At 34.3% G+C, this 21084-nt stretch overlaps 1 protein-coding gene across 2 annotated transcripts in view; it reads right to left on the bottom strand.

Annotated features, from left to right (window-relative positions):
- Positions 1-21084, bottom strand: part of Uba6 (ubiquitin like modifier activating enzyme 6) — a 79450-nt gene that overhangs the window by 10711 nt on the left and 47655 nt on the right. For both annotated transcript variants that reach the window (XM_055629274.1, XM_055629275.1), the window contains exons 18-30: positions 18920-18997; positions 17461-17642; positions 16152-16257; positions 13498-13587; positions 13323-13403; positions 12288-12416; positions 9164-9215; positions 9012-9075; positions 7956-8025; positions 6784-6855; positions 3501-3618; positions 1886-2079; positions 819-946 (exon numbers count right to left, since the gene is read on the bottom strand). In XM_055629274.1, coding sequence (XP_055485249.1) covers positions 819-946; positions 1886-2079; positions 3501-3618; positions 6784-6855; positions 7956-8025; positions 9012-9075; positions 9164-9215; positions 12288-12416; positions 13323-13403; positions 13498-13587; positions 16152-16257; positions 17461-17642; positions 18920-18997 — 1364 coding nt within the window. The remainder of the gene's footprint in view (positions 1-818; positions 947-1885; positions 2080-3500; positions 3619-6783; positions 6856-7955; positions 8026-9011; positions 9076-9163; positions 9216-12287; positions 12417-13322; positions 13404-13497; positions 13588-16151; positions 16258-17460; positions 17643-18919; positions 18998-21084) is intronic.

Raw genomic sequence — 21084 nt, 5'->3', positions numbered from 1 at the left:
CTTCAGTTCACACACAGAGTTTCTGACATTTTCATGCATGTATATCATTGATCTTTACTCATATCCATCAACATCCTTTGTTCCTTAATGATCCCCTCCTTCTATTCATACAGTGTTCCTTTTGCTTTCATGTCTTACATATTATATAGACATAAAGCTATGTTATATGATGTTTCTCTCTCCGTGTGTGCATATATCCCTTTCTTTATAACAGTTGTAGGGGTTTCATGGTGCAGATGTTCTATCACCAACAACTGGACATTTGGATTACTGAAATCACTGGCTGTCATATAAACATGCTAGAATGATTATCTTGGCATGTATGTAATTTGACATGTGTGCAAATGTATTTATAATTCAGAAAAATAGCACCTTATTTCATGTATGGATAACAGTATGGTGTGCTCTAATAAGTAATGTATGAGGATGTTAAGAGGGTTATCTCTTTCTGACAAGATTCTTCTGCTCACACTTATGGCTGTGGCCAAAGTGAATGTCATAAACAGAAACACAAGCAATTGTTTCTGTTGTAATAAATGTGTGGAATTAGATTCAATGTGTGGAATTAGTTTCCTAGTCAGATAAGACCATACTCAGTCAAGAATGGCTTTAAAATTATCTTAGTTAGGAACCAAAAGATGATAAATGGCATAACTATTTGGAAATAATTCATCAAAATGAGGTTTCAGTGGATCCTGAAATAGTAAAAAGGATTAACAAAGACAGAAGAAATAGGGATGAAAATCAGTATGTTTCCTTTTTAAGGGTGGAATATTTTATTTTTTTATTATATAAACAAAACATACTTTCCTACATACCTGATTTCACTTCTTCGTACTTCAGAAGTCTCTGTAAACACTATTATTGGAATGGCTAAATTAAGGAAACAGTTTTTGTATGCTTCAAAGGGATAGCCACCAGCTACCTTGATCATCTCCAAGGCAACCTAGACAACAGAAGGTAATCTGAGTATCTGAAGAGTCTAAAACTACTTGGGATTTTAATTGGTCTTGCTGCATTTCTCTGTCAATAGTAAGAACAACCATATGATTGCAGTAAAACATTTCTTTTTTAACTGATCTATATATTTTTAGTAAATTTTACTTTTAATGTTCAGTCTATGGAATATATAGTAAACAAAGTTATTTCACCATTTAATCATCCCACTTTCAAAGCAGATATAACTCAAAACTAAAGCTATTTAAACCAATCAATATAGGGACAGATAACTGACTCTAAGTTTAGAGTACTGAAAGAGTACAGCATAATAAATGGTCATAACAATGATTCTCAAGTATGTAGATGTTAAGAATACCTCCTTTACATAGAGGCTAACAAGATTTCTGTGGAGAGCTGTTGGGAAAAATGACAGGATGGGTGGGGGCTGCTCTGTTGCCCTTAGCCCTGTGCTCTGGGAGGATGGAAACACTCCATCTTTCCTCTCCAAGCCTGTCTGCCTATCTCTCCCTCGGTGCTCACAGTCAAGTACTCTTCAAATTCTAGAACTCCCTCCAGGACCCCAGGATCCCTGTAAGCTGCACTCAGAATCCAGGCAAACCTGGCATGTGCCATGGGTCCAGGACTCCTCAGCTGGCTGTTGGGTGGGTCCCTTCTTTTTACTGCCTCAAGCCCAGGAGGGAAGGGAAAGTCACTGAGATCATTGCTGTAGGAACAACTACACGCTATCTTGAGCTTCTTTTTCAATGCTAGAATATATTTATACGTAGTATCTAAAGATATACATTACTACATTTTTAGAAATATCTTGAAAAATTTCAGTTATATGATCCAACTTTTTATCCCTTCAACTCTAAAATCTGAGTGGCAAGCTAAGGTTGGTAATGTGGGAAAGACAGAAGCATTTTTTTTAAAAGAATAAGCTTACCAAGCCAGAAACTGCAGCGGTCGATGTTGCTATAGCAGGTATAATTTTACCAGCTATGCGTTTAGTTTTAAAACGGTCAGCTGGTTCAATGCTATACATTTTGGCTCGAAGGTTGGAAGCAGCTGTGATGAAATCTATATGTCCATTACTGTCATCATCTTTTTCAAATGTAAGCACTGCCATCTGAAGGTTACCTGACCAGAGCAACCAAAAGAATGTTCTTTAGTTAAGGGTAAAGATTTGATGAGATAAAAAGCAATGTACAAAATGTACATGTATAAGATTTTCAAGGAACAAGATTCTAATAAAGAAATATACAAGTTAGCAAGCGGAAGGATCCGCTGAAAGCATTGCTCAGTTAATAAAGGTATCAATCACAAAAATTCTTGTTATTAACCAATTAAAATGATAAAGAAGTAGGCAACTAAAGTTATAAAAGAACCTGAAAACAATGACTTTAATACCACCAAACTAGAGAAGTTAATGTATGAAAAAAGTCTTTTGGCACATTAGTTGCTTCCAAGTAGATTATAAGAGCAAATCTTTGGTTTGCTCTTATAAATCCAAAATTTACCATATAAATATTACTTTGAAACATTGTACCTCTGACAAGTAAAAAAGTCATTTATGTATATTATGAATATTTCCAGTTTAGTGAAATCCAATAACACTTTAAAGATTATTAATGTTATATTTTTTCCCTGAAATTTTATTGGTTCACACATGAAATCACAAAACTTTGAGAAATATTGATTTCTCTAACTAAAGAAGGTATAGGGTGTGCCCAAGCAGATAAACATTAACTGTGATTTTAAAGAATTAAAAATTCAGCTGTATTAAAGAATGGGCTGGGGAGATGGCTCAGTAAGAGCTTGCTACACAGCATGAGGACCTGAGTTTTGAGACCCAGAATCTACTACACAAAAGGTGGACACACACAGCGAGAGAATCTGTAATCCCAGTGCTTCTACAGAGTAACAGGAAGCAAAGACAGGAGGATCCCTGGAAGCCAGTAGGCTAACAAGCCTGGTGTATGCATCAGAAAATCAGCAAAGAGCTCTTTCTCAAACAAAATGGACGGTAGGACCAAAATCCAAGGTTATCTTCTGACCTCAATGTGTATTAAGGCATATGTTTATCTATATATTTATTCTGTCTGTCTCTCAGAGACTTCTGTGAAATTTTCCTAAAGTGGCATGTCTAAAAGTATGACTAGGTAATAACATTTTTTATTTTGAGACAGGGTCTCACTAGATAGCTCAGGATGACTGTGCCTTCCTGATCCTGCTGATCTAGTATGCTCAGCTAATCCGCATCTTCTGCTCCTTAAAAGCAAGCTATTTGCTTGTATTTTTAGACCTGTTCAATATCTGAAGCATAAAACAAATAAGAACTGTAACACAGAAGTTAATGTAATTTAGAGAATTAGATTTTATAACCTGAAGGCAAGTACATGAGGAGAAAAATGATGAATGATATCTTGAGTAAAAGACAGAAACTTTTATATGATGATACAATCAGCTATTATGATTAAAAATTCTTCCTCATGAACTTGTCAATATGGCTCTTTGGGAAAGTAGTCTATCTAATCCAAGCTATTTTAAAGAGTTCTTACTTTTGGTAGCTTTGTTAGATGAAATAGCCTTCTCCAGTTGGAAAACAGCATTCCTCTCGTCTTCACTGGAGATAGGAACATGGTTTGGTTTCCTTGCAGTTTCATCTGTTTGAACAACCTTTAAGTATATGTATATATGTTTATTACTGTTATTACATTTTAAATACAAGTTTGACTATTACATATCTGTTTAATCAAATCATAAAACAAAATATCTGCTCACTGTCTCTAATCATTAAGCATTATGGTATAATTTATCTCTTCCTCAGTAATATTATTTTGATATTTGTTTACTATCTGTTTTCATATACTAGCATGTATATGCTATGGCCAGGTTCTTCACCTCGGTTCAGTACATCTCAAACAATTTATGTTTCTTATTGAAGTTTGAATTTTTTTTCTGTGTAGCATATACAGGTAGAGGTCTTAAAATTCCACACTTAAATGAGGTTGATATTCAGTAGTTTTGACTTCGAAAAATCTACATTTGACTTAAATCGCATAATTTTAAGTAGCTGATTCAAGTAGGAAGAAAATGAAATTATTTAAGAAATGCATAATATGAACTTAAAATACTTGCTGATTACTGAGTAGTTCTTTTTCATATACTAACTACAGCATCATTAATGCAGCATACACCACAACTGATTTATCTTTAAGGAAATACCTAGTAGACAGTTCACAAAATCAGTAGATGTTTTTGAACCAAAAGAATGTCTATCCATGATAAATTATTAAGGTACTGCTTATTTCAAGAATTCACCAAATTATGTTCTGAGACATTAAACATCACAAACACTTAAGATTTATCAAGGAATCAACAAAACAGAGACTTCCGCCATCATGTCTAACTAATATTCTGGCTGTCAAATAAATAATATGACGGCATGCTGGACTTAAAGCTTCAGTGTTAGCTACTTTAAGGACTTGTAAAACAGTCCATATTAAAACTTTAAACTGCTCAGGGAAACCTATTAACCCTGAACTGTCATACCAGAAGGAATGCAAGCCAGAAAACATACTAGAACATGTTTGCTGGGATTTAGTCTAATTTTGATAATAAAATATATGGATTGGAAACTTTTCTCATAAAAGTGACACTGCTTTACTCTTAATTTACTATCATTATATTGTTAATATAGGTTACATGTCATGAATATGTTTTTTCTAATAGCTAAACTGGTTGAACTAACAAATACTTTATTCTCTGTAATTCTAAGTATATAAAAGACAAAGAGCCAAAGGTAATTGTTTCACTTTACTAATAAAATGCAAACATTCTGAAATCAGACATAGAACACAAAGACTTATAGAATGTTAATATGTTTCTACCTATAAAAATTAAGTGAAATGTACACTACATTTTCTGCTAAAATTCAGTCACATAAAAGGATCTGGGTAACAAATTTGCTTTTTTTTTTTCTTATACACTAAAACTGAACTAAATTTAAAGGGAGCAAAACTAGCTCTACTGTTCATGAGGTCTCCTTCAGAAAGTGGGAAAGGATTAATATGATTCTTTAAGGAGTATTTCAATAGTAAATTTAAATGTAGTAAGTTCTTACTTATGAAATACTTTAAGTAAAGCTAACTGCAAATAAAATATTCTGTTCATACAAAATTTGAAACTCCAATAATACCTTGCACTCTTCTTTGAGTGAAATTATTTTCATATGTATATCAAACAGACCATAAGTGACATACAAGAAAAGTAATGTGTTTTGAAACACACAAAAGCATTTGAATGGTCTTACTTTTTAAATGTTTTCTTTTTTATCTAAAAGGATACTGGATGTGCTATAAATGTATATAAAAATAAGTAAGATGATGAAATAACTTAATGGACTGAAAGATTCTGCTAGCTAAAGAAAAAGTGATTGAAATATGGTCAATTTCAATAAATTTAATTTGTATTTCAAGTAAATAAAACAGCATTCATAATATACTTAAGTTCTGACCTTCTGAACAGACTTGACATTCAGTGTATGAAATTTAAGTTGGTTTCTCATATACCTTTAGAAAATTTTTCACTGATGTTCATTTTAATTTTTATTAAGTCCAAGCTTGTCTATTCAAGTCTTGCCAATCATGACTGTCTTTTTAAAATGTAAAAAAATGTACTTCTCAACAACCAAGTAGGGTAATGTCAACAATGACCTTTATCTAATATTTTGGATAGACAACATATTTCTTCAGAATTATCAGTCATCAAAAAAGCCTTGGAAAAAGATGAACCGTAAACACAGTGAACAAAGGGAACATGAGAAAATTAGTTCATTTATGTATTTCATTACACCATGTTCACCTTATGGTCATTTCTGTAATGTCTCTAAAGCAATATATTTAAGCATTTCTTGGCGATTAACATAAAATTTTCAACATAAAACGTTCAATAGCACATAAAGATGGTAATTACTGAAAAAATAATGATTTGTTAGTTTGCAAAGTCATTTCAGATGTGCTTTGTTGCTCCAAGCAGGCTTGCTGGGAGAAAACTTATGAAAAAATCCACTGGCTACAAAGATCCCTTTCTACACAATAAAAATGTAGACAACCTAAACATATCACTTCCTTGAGGATGGTTGTTTGTGATTAATTTTTAGAGTATTCAAGAAATATTTTTTTCTTCTGCCAATTTTCCTATTTTCACTGCCTATGTCTTAGGTTCTGATGGTTTCTAGGATACTTTCTGGGCATAATTATCAAATTTTCCATTTATCTAGCAGCACATACAAGTGTCTCATTGGTACCAAAGCTAAATGTGCTTGAACGTTATGGCAAGCTACAGTAGAATACATCACACACACTAGCGTTATATGCATCCTCAGTGCTGTTTACACCATTCAATTGACTTTTCTACTCTGCTCTCAATTACTGTATGTTCTTTTCATTTTCCTAGCTTCATCCTGAACTGTTAACTTACTGATTTCACTGAAGAAACTAGCAGTCTTTCCCCCAGATCCTTTCAATTTCAAATCCTGAGAAATTCTGCCAGGACTATCGCAATGTATGCGAAGAATCCAGTTCTGTCCCATCTGTCTTATTAGTTACCTCATCACTAAAGCCCCTGTCACCTACCTGTTTTCTTGAAGTAACAGCTGTTCCTGCTCTCACAGTATTCAGACTCCTCTGATGAAGGCTGGAAGCTGCTTTTGGCCTTCAGCACTAGCCCAAGTGGTAGGCCAGCTAGAGCAGGCTTTAGGTGTTCATTCTGGGATTCTTCAGGCTGAGAGTGTGATTTATTATAAACAACACTAGTTAAGTAAATGGACTTCTATCTTACCTTGTTGGAAGGCTTGAATTCCTCAATTTTAACTTCTGAAAGAATATCCATGAGGGTATCCACTGATAAGTCCTATTTTATGAGAGAAGTTATTATTACTTTTTTAAAGATATTTATTTAAACATTTCTGTAGACAGTGTTCTGCCTGCATGTCAAAAGAGGGCACCAGATCTCATAGATGGTTGTAAAGCCACCATGTTGTTGCTGGGAATTGATCTCAGAAGAGCCCATGCTCGTAACCTCTGAGTCATCTCTCCAGGCAGAGAGAAGCTAATTTTATCAACAAATTTCTTTGAACTCCGAATCTCTGAGGTTAAAAACTCTATTTAAAAAAAGGTCCTTTTATCAAACCAACTATTTAGCGATTTAATTAAACAACACATCTCCAGCATTATTTATATACATTTGAAAAATTAATCTCCATTTTGTCCAAAATTATCAGCCATAAAGGCTACTGGAGGAAGGAGGCTTGCAGTGAAAGTGTACTTATTAGTTAACAAACTTTAAATCTTGGTTCTTTTTGCAAATTTTAAAAAAGAGCATTTTTTTCCCTTTTCCTCAGTGTTAAAGCTTTACCTTTTCTGAATAATGTTATGCTCAATAAATCAATCATATTTATCCATCGAGAAGCAAGAAACAACTTGAACAAGTTCAAGTTGAACTAGATGAACCTATATCCACATTTACCACTTGGAAGCACCCATGAAAAACCGAGACATACTGCTTTTGAGGTTAGTTAACAGAAGACTGAATACTATTAGCTTTTCCTAGACTTTTATATGATTTTATTTCCAAGAAAGATTAATCTGCAACAGGCTTATCCACGCTAAATACAGATCCAGGTTTGGTGACTGCCATGAGTACACAGCTTCTGCAAGTTAGAATGGATAATAACATATAACATAACAAAATAAAACATTTTTCTTTTTGAATCTCAAAGAATTATTCTAGCTGGGCATGAAGGCACATGCCTTTAATCTGAGCATTTAAGGAGCTCAAGACAAGTTCCAGCTACAAGTAAATTTTGGACTAGCCTCAGCTCTGAGCTCATGTCTCAAACAAGTGAAAAAAAGAGAAGAATGATTCTTATAATCTCAAAGACAAATTCTGATGCCACCAACTAATTCAAGTTGGGTTTTGAATCACTTGCTATATTCTGGAGAGTATCTTACCTTTTCTGAAAATGGAATGCAATATATTGTAGCATATAGTTTTGCAGCACTCTGAAGAAAACTGAGGTGCCTTTTAAAATGAAAATAAAAATAAAGCAGTTTGAATGGCAATTTTAAAGAAGATATTTAAGTCAGTAGGAAATATAGTCTTTCTATTAACACAAGAATTACACTTACATAATTTTTCTTGGATACTTGATTTTTACCCCCTTAAAAATTAAGACAATGAAATTCTTGCCTAGACTAAAACATAAAAGAAAATGGATCTCTTTGAGTTTGAGGCCCGCCTGGTCTACAAAGGGAGTCCAGGACAGCCAAGGCTACACAGAGAAACCTTCTCGAAAAAACAAGACTCCCCCCACCAAAAAATCAGTCACTATTTTTAAGTAGTCAGTAGGACTGCTGTGACAAAAAAAGTGAGTACAAAAGGTAGAACTATTAGAATATGCGGGAAAAAGTTATTTTAATTCATTAGAAAATATGCATCAGGTATGAATGAGTATGCATTAGGTTTGAAACAAATTTACTTAAAAAAAAAAAGGTATGCCATATTGGAAAGGCAATTTAGGATTAGGTATGTTGAGATATGAAGACCTGGGAAAATGAAGCAAAGTGCTATCTGTAGAAAGGAAGACTAAGGGTAAGCTGAGCGTTTGACGAGGACACACTAACTGCAATCTAAAAACAAATGCACATATCCAGGCATTCACACAGAGACAAACTAAAACCTTATTTGATTAATTTATGAAGGCCATATTAACTCTATTTTCACATATGTAAGGCATCTTAGCTTTATTTATTTAGTGTGAGAAGATTAATCTTTTTATTTTCATATGAGCAAAAAGTAGGTCACATTGCTTTTAATGGAGCAGTTACTACAAACTTTATATTTACCATATAAATAAATGGACACACATTTGTGTAGGAAGGATGTTGTTAGCTTTGCTGACTACAATGACTCGTTAACTTTTGGATTAAGAGATAAATCATTTAACATTGAAGACTCTTCAGTGTATAGCTAAGAAATTTACAGTTAAAATATACACATATACTTACAAAGGTTCATTTAAATCAAATTTTATTGGAGAAGGTGGCCTTTTTGGTGACTGCCAAAACAAACCTAGTAAAAAGATAAAATATTATCTTCAATGAATACAGGTCATATACAGTATGTTACACTGTGATTTGTTCTCAATAGTTATACTTACTGCCATCTTTTAATCGTGTGTCAAGAGGAAAACAGTGAAGAAGTTGAAGAGCCTAAAAGAAGGGGAAAAAAAAATCCCTATTTGTTATCTGAAGAAAAAAAACCCTGAAATTAAAAAAAAAAAAAAAAAAGCTTTGTTCATATTTGCTCAGGCTTCATAAATCAAACAAAACAAAGTCAAAATATACACTGTGAGGTCTTGTAGTCATGCATGAATCAGTTTATGTTTTCTACTGTCCTGCCCAAACAATTATAGCCTTTTTATACTTACTTTACTTCTCTCTTACAAAATATTTTACACATCATTTTGATTTTGTCTAACAGCTAATCCTTACAACAAATATAAAACCAAATACAAAAGATGTGCTCGGAAGAGGGTGAGAATATGAAACAGATCTGTAAACTGATAATGTTTAAATTGATGTGAAAGGTAAAAACATGATTACTTTGGACATTATACTATTTTCATATATTTCCAGGTTCATTTTTTTTCTATAATAAAAGAATCAATCAAAATAGCACTGGGGCTCAGCACATAAAGCTGCTTATTGCCAAACATGATAACCTGAGTCTGATCCCTAATACCCACATGGAGGAAAGAAATGACTGTTATTTTTCTTTTGACCTCCACATGAGCACTTTGGTATGAACACTCCCACCCCTCTAAAACAAATAACTAAAAACAATAAAAATAAAACCCAACATAAACAAAAACACAACCATAAGAGAGATCTTAGAAGAAACTAAAGAGAGTTATGAGAAATAAAGAGGTCACTGATTCTAAGCCCCTTGAGGCTGGAGAGGTTAGGGCCCTGCCGAGCAGAAAAAAAAAAAAAAACCCAAAAAGCCCTTGAATCCCAGGCCACTCTAAAAAGCAACACTTCCCCACCCTCACACCCTGCAATACAGGTAAAGCCTGCCTCTTGCTCAGTTCTTTGCTGTTTCTCTCCTGAGCCAAGGCAGCCACCCCCCTTGTGTCTTTTCTAATAAATCTCTTGTGTGAGGTTGTTGTATGGTGTGACTTTCTGATATTTCTTGTCTCCAGACTGTCAGGACACTTTTCCCTGAGAGCTGTAACACACTGATAATTATGCTAGAAACAGGTGGGATATTAAGGAATGATGTCCTATTTCTTGAGAAGTAAGCTTAGAACATTTCTCTAAAAATCTGGAAACACCCAGATGTCCCTCAACTGAGGAATAGATACAGAAATTGTGGTACATTTACACAACGGAATATTACTCAGCAATTAAAAACAAGGAAGTCATGAAATTTGCAGGCAAATGGTGGGAACTAGAAAAGATCATCCTGAGTGAGGTATACCAGAAACAGAAAGACACACATGGTATATACTCGCTTATATGTGGATATTAACCATATAACATAGGATAAACCTACTAAAATCTGTACACTTACAGAAGCTAAGCAAGGAGGACCCTGGGTAAGATGATTACTCCCATTCAGAAAGGCAAATGGGATGGACATTGGAAGAGGAAGAAAACAAGGAACAAGACAGAGCCCTAACACATATGGCCTCTGAAAGACTCTACCCAGCAGGGTATCAAAAGCAGATGCCCAAATTTTGGGTAGAGTGCAGGGAATCTTATGAAAGAAGGGGGAGATATAAAGAGCTAGAGAGGACAGGAGTTCCACAAGAAGAATAACAGAAACAACTATGGGCACAGGGGTCTTTTCTGAGACTGATACTCCAACCAAGGACCATGCATGGAGATAACCTACAACCTCTGCACAGATGTAGCCCATGGCAGCTCAGTCTCTAAGTGGGTTCCTGTAATGGGAACAGGGCTGTCTCTGACATGAACTCAGTGGCCTGCTCTTTGATCACCTTCCCCTGAAATGGGGAGCAGCCTTACCAGGCCACAGAGGAAAACAGTGCAGCCAGTCCTGATGAGATCTGCTAGGCTAGGGTCAGAGGGAATGGGAGGATGACCTCCCCTATCAGTGGACTTGAGGAGGGACATGGGAGATGTGAGAGAGAGGATAGGATTGGGAGGGGACAAGGGAGGGAGATACAAAGTAAATTAAAAAAAAATAGATGCTATGAAAAAAAAAAAAAGTAGATCATAGAAGAAGTGGAAAAACTAGTATAGCCCCAAAGATTTTTTTTTGTAAATAGAATAACCTTATAAGGTAAGGACCTAAGTGTAAACTGGATAAAAAGCAGCAAGGAACTGAGCAGAAGGCTGGTTTTATAAGAATTTCTTGGAGGAGCGAGGGCTTTCTAGAGTGGTTTGATCTCGGGCGAAAATCAGGGATTGGTAGGATTCTTTTTCTTGGCCCTGGCCTCAAGGTCAAGTTAGGGGCAGAGCATTTTTTTCTTGGCCCTTTTACTCTAAACTAAGGGAGAGATTAAAAATTAGAAGATATAGTCTGTTAGGCATGTGACCAGTATGACTAGATGCCTTGGCCTATCCTAATTAATTATATGGATTAGCTTATTTGATACCTAATACTACACTGTATTCTGTATGTCTTACTTTAGCTTTTCAGGTGATGAAAACACATAAAATGTATTTATGAGTTACTGCTGGAAATGGCAAAATTTGAACAAAATTTCCACCTGAATTATCAGTTTCTTGTTTCTATTCTAAACAAACTTCTTTAGACTACAAAATCAATGCATTCCTTCTTACCTAGAGAAAAAAGCTATCCAAAACCCAACTTTACACTTAGGGTCAGTTCAATGCATAGCTGACAAATCAAGCCAATAAGTGGAGGCTAAGTGTTTTAAGTAATAACATTTAAAGAGAGAGTGGCCAAATTCCTAGCCTTTACTCCCAGTTAACTATTTCTGAAAGGCTTGGTGAAAGAAAAGAACAGACATTTTGTTTATTTATAGGGTTTTCTTGTTTTACTTGCTTTTTGTTTTATTTTTTTCTTTTGAGACAGGGTTTCTCTGTGTAGCCTTGGCTGTCCTGGACTTTTGTAGACCAGGCTGGCCTTGAACTCACAGAGATCCACCTGCCTCTGCCTCCTTGAGTACTGGGATTACAGGCGTGCATGACTATTCCTGGCTAGAACAGACATTTTAAGTCAGGGATATTAGTAATAAATAAATGAGTCAAGAACAAACCTTCACTTAATGTTTCAGAATATACACTTACCTTATGGTTGAAATATTTTTCAAACTTTAGTCTTGCTAATTCTATACACTGGAACCAATTTCTAGGTCTTCTGCTAAGTAGCTTAATAACTTGAAAACAGCCTTCTAGACTCTGTCCATTTTGTATCTTCTAGAATAAAATGGAAAAAACCTTCAACTACAAGCCAAACAATACAGAAGATTAATGCACAGGCTTAGTATTTTCAGTCTTTTTTTTTTGGTGGGGGAGGAGGGTGTCAAGCCCTTTTCTCTCATTCTTTTTTTCTTTTTTAATTATGAAGGGAATAGAAAGGGATAGTAAATAAAAATTTAGTTTTTAAGTTTCTTAATTCAAAACATATCTTCATGTTTTCCTATGTTTAGTAAGATACTAAGTATCAAAGAGGACCTTTGTCTATTGAGTTAAAGGAATAAAAGTAAAAACATTTTACCTCTCTAGTTGTGTATGACTAAGCAAAAGGCAGTATTTTGAAGTTCACCTTATGAAAGCAATAAGGCTACTGTCCAGCCATGACTATTTTCACTTGTACTGACTTTTCACTTTTTCCCTAAAGAGTTTACTAAAACTTTTGATTATCTGTTTCTCTTTTCTCACTATTATTATACCCTCATTTGGTTCAGCCACAAAGACTCTTTAAAATTTTATTTATTTTTTATAATATATTTTTAAAAATTGATTACAATTTATTCACTTTTATCCCAGCTGCAGCCCCCATCCTCGTCCCCTCCCAATCCTGCTCTCCTTCCCTCCCTCATCGCCTCCCATACCCCTTTTCCAGTCCACTGCTAGGGGAGGACCTCAAAAGGCCAGTGACTTACATATAGTTCAATTAAGCTTAAAAACAACAACAACAACAACAACAAAATTAAAAAACAACTTCTCTGTTACCTCACTCCAGGAATCCCAGTTTAACATTTCACTGTGATCAAGTTATTAAACACTCCTATTTCTTGAAGAAGGTTTTTATTTTTAAGTGGAAATTAAGCTCATACTGACATAAAGTATCCGGTCTGCAGTAAAAAGCATTCTTTTTACCTGTAAGACATCTTCGGCAGAAGGATGGGCTTGCCAAAATTTGTTAAACAATGAAGGCTTGTGAGAGAAGGAACTTTCAAACTGTCAAGAGAAAAAAAAGGTACAAGTATGTTTAGAAGTTATAATACTGCTTTTCTAATTAAGAGAAGACAAATTCATTAGAAGGAACTTTTACCTTGTCTCTTGCCCACTGGATAGTATGTTCGATAGCTGCTGGAAAGGACTTTAGAGTGCAAAATGGTATTTCCTCTTCTGGGGGGTCCCGCTATTGAAAAATAAAAAGTAAAACCAAATATCTGACTAAATTTTCAGTCTGACTAGTCTAAAAATAAAGCCTATCATTCATTTTTATATCTGTCATCTTATGTAATAAAAAACAAAACTTAATTCCTTGTACATCTAACCTGTTAAAAGTCATATGACAAACCAACCCATCCATCTTTATTTATCAGCAGGTACTAGTGTCGTGTGGCAGAAAAAAATCCTAATGGCAGGCCACCATACATTATTAATTTTTTTTCTAGAAAAATTCAGGTGAAGTGTAAAATTTCATAATACTTCCAACTTTGAAAAGTGATTCAAGAATCCTTACTAAATATGTTCTCAGTATACCCCAAGTCTCTATATGAAGAAAAACATTTGGGAATAGGACTCAGAGAAATTATAGATTAAATATATGAAGAATGATTAGGTTGTCTTACTAGAGGAAGCACGCACAATTGGAGATCTCCTTGTCTATTAGAGAGTGTTTACAACCTAGACTGTAAAAGACTAAAAGGATTAGTCTAATTTTGACTGAACAGTCAAAAATGACTCAATTTATGCCTTTTTACTGAAAGAGATCTCTATTTTAATTTGGTTTATGAGCTACTGCTAAATTTTTATAATTTAAAGAAAGACCCTATAAAAATATTAAATCTGCTTTACAAGAGTTTAAAATAAAAAAGGAGGATGTTTAACAATTGTAGTAGAATAAGAGAATTCTCTACTGTGAAAATCTTTCTATAGCAACTTTCATATATTTAATACTATAATTAAACACTAGTTTATATTATATTACAATTATTATATTGTATTACATGTATCGGTGTATTTCATGAAAGAAAATCAGAAAATAGCAAACCCTAAGAATTAAAAAAATTTATTAATCCAAACATAGCCTTTAAGTTGAGGGACACCAATACTTATAAAAATCATATGCCTTAAATTATTTTACTTGAATTGTTCATTCTTAAATTATAGAGCCTACAATTATTTCCTAGACCCAGTTTCAACTTTATCAATATTATAAAAATCACTAATGGGGTCAAATGTTACATTTTACTATCTACCTAAAATATATATACACATACAGCTTGGTTCCATCACTGAAGAATCTAATTTTTTTTTTTTTTTTCAAGTAGTTCCTGGGTAAATTACCAGGTTTACATTTTTACTAAGTGTAGAGGGATTTTAATCCAGTAACATGGCTACTCTAGCTAGAATATAGACTTGCCCTTAGAATACACCTTTAATCCCTAACAATGAAGGTAAGGTTAGTTTGTAGAAGGAAGCACTCATTTCTAATTGAGAGGAAGACAAAATAACAAATAAAAAGATTTTAAAGAATTGTATATGCCCAACTCTCACGAGAACAGACAGGAAAGAGAGGCAACTTAAGAGAGCAGCGGGAAAATGGGGTGGGAGGAAGATGGAGGGAAGAAGAGAAAGTTTTACCAGGAGGGTTTTACTGAGACAGGGTGAAGAGTGAGAAGCTAGACACAGGTGAATGAGCCGGAGAATGAGGAGGCAGCAGATTAGAACAGATTGCTAGAGTTAGTTTGAGGCCAAGCATAGCAAATCAGATAGAAGCTGAGGGAAGCCAATTTGAATCAGTCAGCTTGCAAAGGAGTTTGAGCCTAAACAGCTGATTGAACCAGCCAGCCAGGGTTCAGAAAGAGCTAGAAAGGGTGAGCTTATCCAGCAGTATTCTAAGCCTAGATTAGATTGTACAGAGGCTAGAAGCTTCTAGGACTAGGCCTAGGTTAGCAGATGGTGGTAGTAAGCCTCAGAGATGACAATTATATCTGGTGAATAAAAGGTACTTTTACAACCAGGTTTCACAAATATTTCTAATAATGTATGCTAAGGGCATACATTTTTAATGAGGATAAACATTAGAAATGAGCACATAATTATTATATTTGTATTCTTCATTTTTTACATGTCAGCTAATATCTAACAGAGTAAAACCAAAAGATCAGAAAAGGACATGACTCCAAGTCTCTGGTACAGTTCCATTTTTAATAAAAAAAAGTTCATAACTGTTCTTACTTAAAAGTTCTGAGAAATAGTAAAGAAGACTATCCCAGAAAAAAAAATGATGGTTTCTGCATATTATATTCAGGGTGTGGGGCAATGCCTCCGTTTGTATAATGTTATGTGAGTCTAAGGATCTAAGTTTGTTCTCCAGCTTCTCTGTAAGAGCTGGGTACAAAGGTATGCACATGTGATCTTAGCCTTAGAGAGGCAGAGACAGGGTGAGAGGACTTGCTGGCCAATGAGTTAAGTCAAATCTAGACTTCCAGGGTTCGGTGAGAGACCGGTCTCAAAAACTTAGAGAAGACTACTGACATTGAACTCTAGCCTTGACACATCTATATCCCCTGCTCCCACCACCTGAACACTTAAAAAGACATGTGTGACATATTTAAAAATACACGTGCACTACATAGTAACCAGACTGCCAGAGCTGAAACCAAGATTAATAAGCAAAGTCCAACTTACTGATTCCTCGATAAAGAAAAAAAACTGATTTAAAAAAGACATTTATTCAATATACTGACTTACGTGACTATTATAAGATTCAGTCAATTGAGGCACAATAATTTCAGTGTGCCCTTTTGTGCCCATTGTTCCAGAATCTAAGAGAGGCCGTAGATTTGATAAGCAACGACTATTTGGAAACAAAATATGTAAAACAAACAAAAGAACACAAAGTTATCAATAACAGTAAACAAAGGACAGCTAACTGCTGCTTATTTACTATTCCATATACTGATCATTTCTGTATACACTGTTATAGCAAAGAGAACATGATCCATCTATCAGTTGTACTTGCTAGCCATATCACAAACATAAAATGTTTTTCAACCTAGTAATTTATGTTTCTTCCAAATTACTATTACTAAGTCCTAGGGTTTTTCCCCCTTAATTTCTATTTGCACCTTAATTATTAACTGCGTTATTCTTTCTTCACTTACCTTCTACTTATTATTTGGTTACTTTTTGCCTGTAAGTTCTGCCACACCATATCTTCTCAATTTGTCTTTAAACCCAAGCAGTATTTACTAAATACTATCATAGTAATGTTTTACATTTCAAATACCTAAAGTTTTTTGTGCTCTATCCCTCTAACACATACACACCCAAAAATAAGTACAATAATTTTTTTCTTTCTGCTGCTCAAGATTCGTCTTTCTCACTTCTCAACTGGCAAATCTTCTCTGATATATACTCTAGTATCCTAAACACTGAAGTCATATTCAATGACTGATTTCATAAGTTACACTGAATCAAATCAGATGACTGATACTAAAAATATAATGGTAGAAAATAAATGGTCTTTGGATGAAAGAGCTAGTGAAGAAACAAACATTAAGTAAACACATGTCAACAAAAGTGCCATAATGAAAAAGTATTAAGAAAAGCAGATTCAGAAGTTAATGTCTGTGTTAAAAAGATATTCAAGATGAAACTGGAGGACAAGGGAACATCTTAAACGGAAGAACTGGCAGTACATTTGGGGACAAGAATTTTGAAGGAAAAGAAATACAGCTTCCAGAGGCCAAAAACCTAAGGTAAAAAGGCCTTTGAAGACCTTAAAGAAGACACAGATAGTCAGAATAAGGAGAGCCAGGAAAGATGGGCACATCTAAAGAGGCAGCAGTGGACAGGCGGTCTTGCATAAAAACATTTAGGCTGTTTTAACAATACTGAATTTGCCTATGAATAATGGGAAATCATTAGCATGCTTGAACTGGAGTAGTACTAGTAGAATGACATAAAAATAATTAGAAAATTTGGCAATTTTTTAAAAAGTGAAGGTGAAAACAAAAGTAATAGTAGTTCTTTATGCACTTGGATTTCAAGAACATACCTGTCTACATATCTCCTGGCTTCCACATTATCTAGTGCTGTAATAATGATATCTTGCTTAGTATAAAATTCATCACTGTATATACTCTCAGTGGCTGGACAAACTTTGTTCAGGTGTGCATCTATTTTTAATTGAGGATTTATTTTCAGAGTTGCTTCAGCAGCAGTATAGCTTTTAGGTTTCTAAACAAGTAACAAATAAAAACAGAAGGAATAAATGTTAAACAGAAAAGATGAACTATGACAATTTAAATATTCTCATTATTTGGAATATATATGAGGTGACAGCAAAGTAATGAAACTAGCTCAAATAATTTACATATAACATAGTTTAAACAACTTTCATTGTGTGGCAAAGTGCTTTAGAGATCTTAAAATACTTTTTAAAATACTACTTAAGTCTTAAAATACATATAATTTTTTAAAACTAAATGTTTAGCCACACTGACTCTTGTATCACTTCAGATGCTAAGAAGGTCCATTTTTGAATACTGGCTCTGAATCTACATTTGAATCTGTAGACCTGGTTTAATGGTCTTTCTGTTTCTTCTCAGTTTATAAGGCTATCATGTTTTATTTCTTACTATGAGAACAAAGTCAGAAACTGTTAGAACTCAGGAAATTAACAAATAATTCTTCATCTAGAGATAACACACACAGTGAATTGTTTTAATAAGACATTTTAATTCACAAGAGAGTTTGTTATTATGTCCTTTACATTTATGTAAGAGGATATCAGGTTAACTAACTATGACACCTATTGTAGTCACTTCTTGTACATAACATGTCTAAATTTCATTTCCTAAGATTGACAATGAGTTAACAATACAAGAAAAAATTAAAACTAAAAGAATGTGTTTTTGATTAACACATTTCTTTCTTTTCTATTCAGTTTTTCAGTGTTTCACCATGTAACTAGGTTAGCCTATTATTCACTGTTTTTGACCAGGCTCTACCTGAAACTGAGGAGAACCACCTACCTCTGCCGTTGAGTGCAGAGATTAAAGGTGTGAGCTACCATGCATTCCCTGTTTCTTTTCCTGATTTAAATATTTTGAACTTTGAGATGACTAAGTAGTCTTTTATACTAAAAGAGGATGTTAAACAAAAGTGGTATAGCAATTTTAAACACTAAGCTTTACCTGTTTTATAACAAAAACAAAATATAGTGTTAAGGTTTGTGCTTTATTAAAACCTCAAATTAGAGAATCTGTTTATGTAAACATACTTTTGTGATTACAAAACAAAAAAGTACTACTCATGTTTTGCAACTCAAGTACTGATATCCAAAACCAATGCAAAAAAACAATTTTAGTGTGCGTGAAAGATAATTTTTAAATTTCATTTTGTTCTTCCCAAAGAACACTTTCTTTCTTAAGAATCTAACAAAAAACAAATAAACAAAAAACAGGATTATCCAGCAACCATTATCTATTTATGATAAGAAAGCAGTGACAAACCTGTATGTGATGAGGACGAAACAGAAACTGTCTGTTTAGGTTGGATTTTTCTATCAAGTCAGGATCTGTAACTGTAACCTTATATCAGAGGAGAACAAAACAAATCAACGTGTTTTGCGTTTCTCAATATGACCGAATCAGCACTGTCAAATCATTTTTGCTTAGTAAAAGTCATTTAAAAATTCCCAAATAGTTACAAATAATATACTATCATTGTTAGATCTATTAATTACAATTAAATATTTGGTACATGAGCATATCAAACAACACAAATGATTTAAACTCATCAAAACTTTCTAAAAAAATTTCTTTATTTGAAGACTAAAAATATCCCTATCATCTTTTAGACCTACAAAATTAATTACCCACAAGAGCTATATCTTTTCTAAATTTATGACATATATCCTTTTTAAAAATTATTATTGGATATGTTGTATGTGTGAGGGAATGATGAGCACATGTGAGTGTGGATATGTGTGCCCACATATTGAGTATGGAAGTCAGATGACAACTTTGCAAAAGTCCTTTGTCTCCTTCCATGGATTGGTCCTGGGGATCAAGCGAAATCAGGTTTGATGGCAAGTACCTTTACTTGGTAAGCCATCTTGCTAGGTCCAATATTCTTAATCTGAAGTAATTTGGGAAGAATGCTATCATGCTTCAATTTTACAGGAGCTCCAACTAAGGCAGAATCTATAAACTATAAAGCAATTGAGAACTTTTAAAAATAATTTTCTGTCTGTGGCTGTTTGGATACTCTCAGGTCTGAGACGACTAGCTGTCACAGGTAGTTGATCTACAGGCCTAAAATACTTCAGTTTAGACCTCTAAGAAAGCTTAGACTCTAAATCTGAAACAAGCAGAGCCAAGATAACGTGCAGTACTAAAAACACATGTGCTACTAAGCTAAAGGCACAGTACTGCCCAGTGCAGAATCCAGTTTCAGGCGCTAACTGCTGTTCACACATTCATTTTCTTTTAGTAATTTTTCCCATATATGTGCCTACATTTTTGTGGAATTTTATGTGAGAGGATGTTGTTTGTCTGTCTGCCTCTATCTCTCTTTGGCTTTTCAAGATAGGGTTTCTCTGTGTAATCGTGGTTGTCCTGGAATTCACTCTGTAGAGCAGGCTGGCCTTGAACTCACAGAGGAGGGTATCTATGAATTTAACAACTACAAATAGTCTGTAAGATTTGGATACAGTGTCTGTAAGAAGGCTCACTATGTCTTTTGATTCTGGGCTTCTAAGAGGTGAGAAGCTCCACCATGAAGTCTGCCTCACTGAAAGCCTACAGCGACAAAGTCAAGAGACTGTAGACTGAAACCTCTAAAACCATGACCAAAACACACCTTTCTTCATTTGAGTGTTTTTTTCAGGTGTGTTAGTGACAAAAGGCCAACACAAAGCTAAACGGACACTGTCTTTTAAAGGCTCACAGTACCTCCCAATTAATCATTGGGATGAATGATGTTTTGCCCTTTTGTTTCCCCTGTGTTTTTCCACTTTGCCTTCTACTAAACTGACCAAATTTTCATGCTTCTTTCAAAGTTAAATATTTTGACGTAGTTCCAAATTTTGGAACATATTGCTTCTCTTCTGGAAATCCCAGCTACTGTAGAGGTTGAGACAGAAGGATTTTTAACTACAAGGTCTGCCTAAACTGTAAAGTAAACTTAAGGCCAGCCTAGGTCACTCAGCAAGACACTATCTAAAAGGGGGAGGTGGCCCAGAAATACAGCTTAGTGGTAAAGGATTTGAACAGCATGTACAAGGACCTAGGCTCATACAGAAAAATAATTCTAAAATTATTCTTAATTATGTAAACTTTCCATGCTCTAGATGAATGCTTTTGGTAAGATTTTTAAAAACCATTTTCCCAATTTTAAATCACTTATTTTTTACATAAAGGTTTTAAAACTAAATAATTCTGCTTACTTAAATCTAAGTATGTAGGTTTCTCCTTCATGCATGCCTACATCATGTAACAGACCTTTCATTTACAAGTCACATACCTTTACTGTCCTTCTTGGAAGATAACTGAATATGGAAATGTAGGTTGACAGTCATTTCCCCCTCTCAATATAAAGGAAATATCTATTACTGTCCCACACTGCCTGCTACTCAGATATCTCTTCTATAACCTCTTTCTGTACCCTTTCTCCT

This window comes from Psammomys obesus, unplaced genomic scaffold (genome assembly GCF_907164565.1).
Source record: "Psammomys obesus unplaced genomic scaffold, mPsaObe1.curated_primary_1811, whole genome shotgun sequence".
NCBI lineage: Eukaryota > Metazoa > Chordata > Mammalia > Rodentia > Muridae > Psammomys > Psammomys obesus.
The sequence above is the reverse complement of the archived record's forward strand: the minus strand, read 5'-3'. Positions and strand labels throughout refer to the sequence as shown.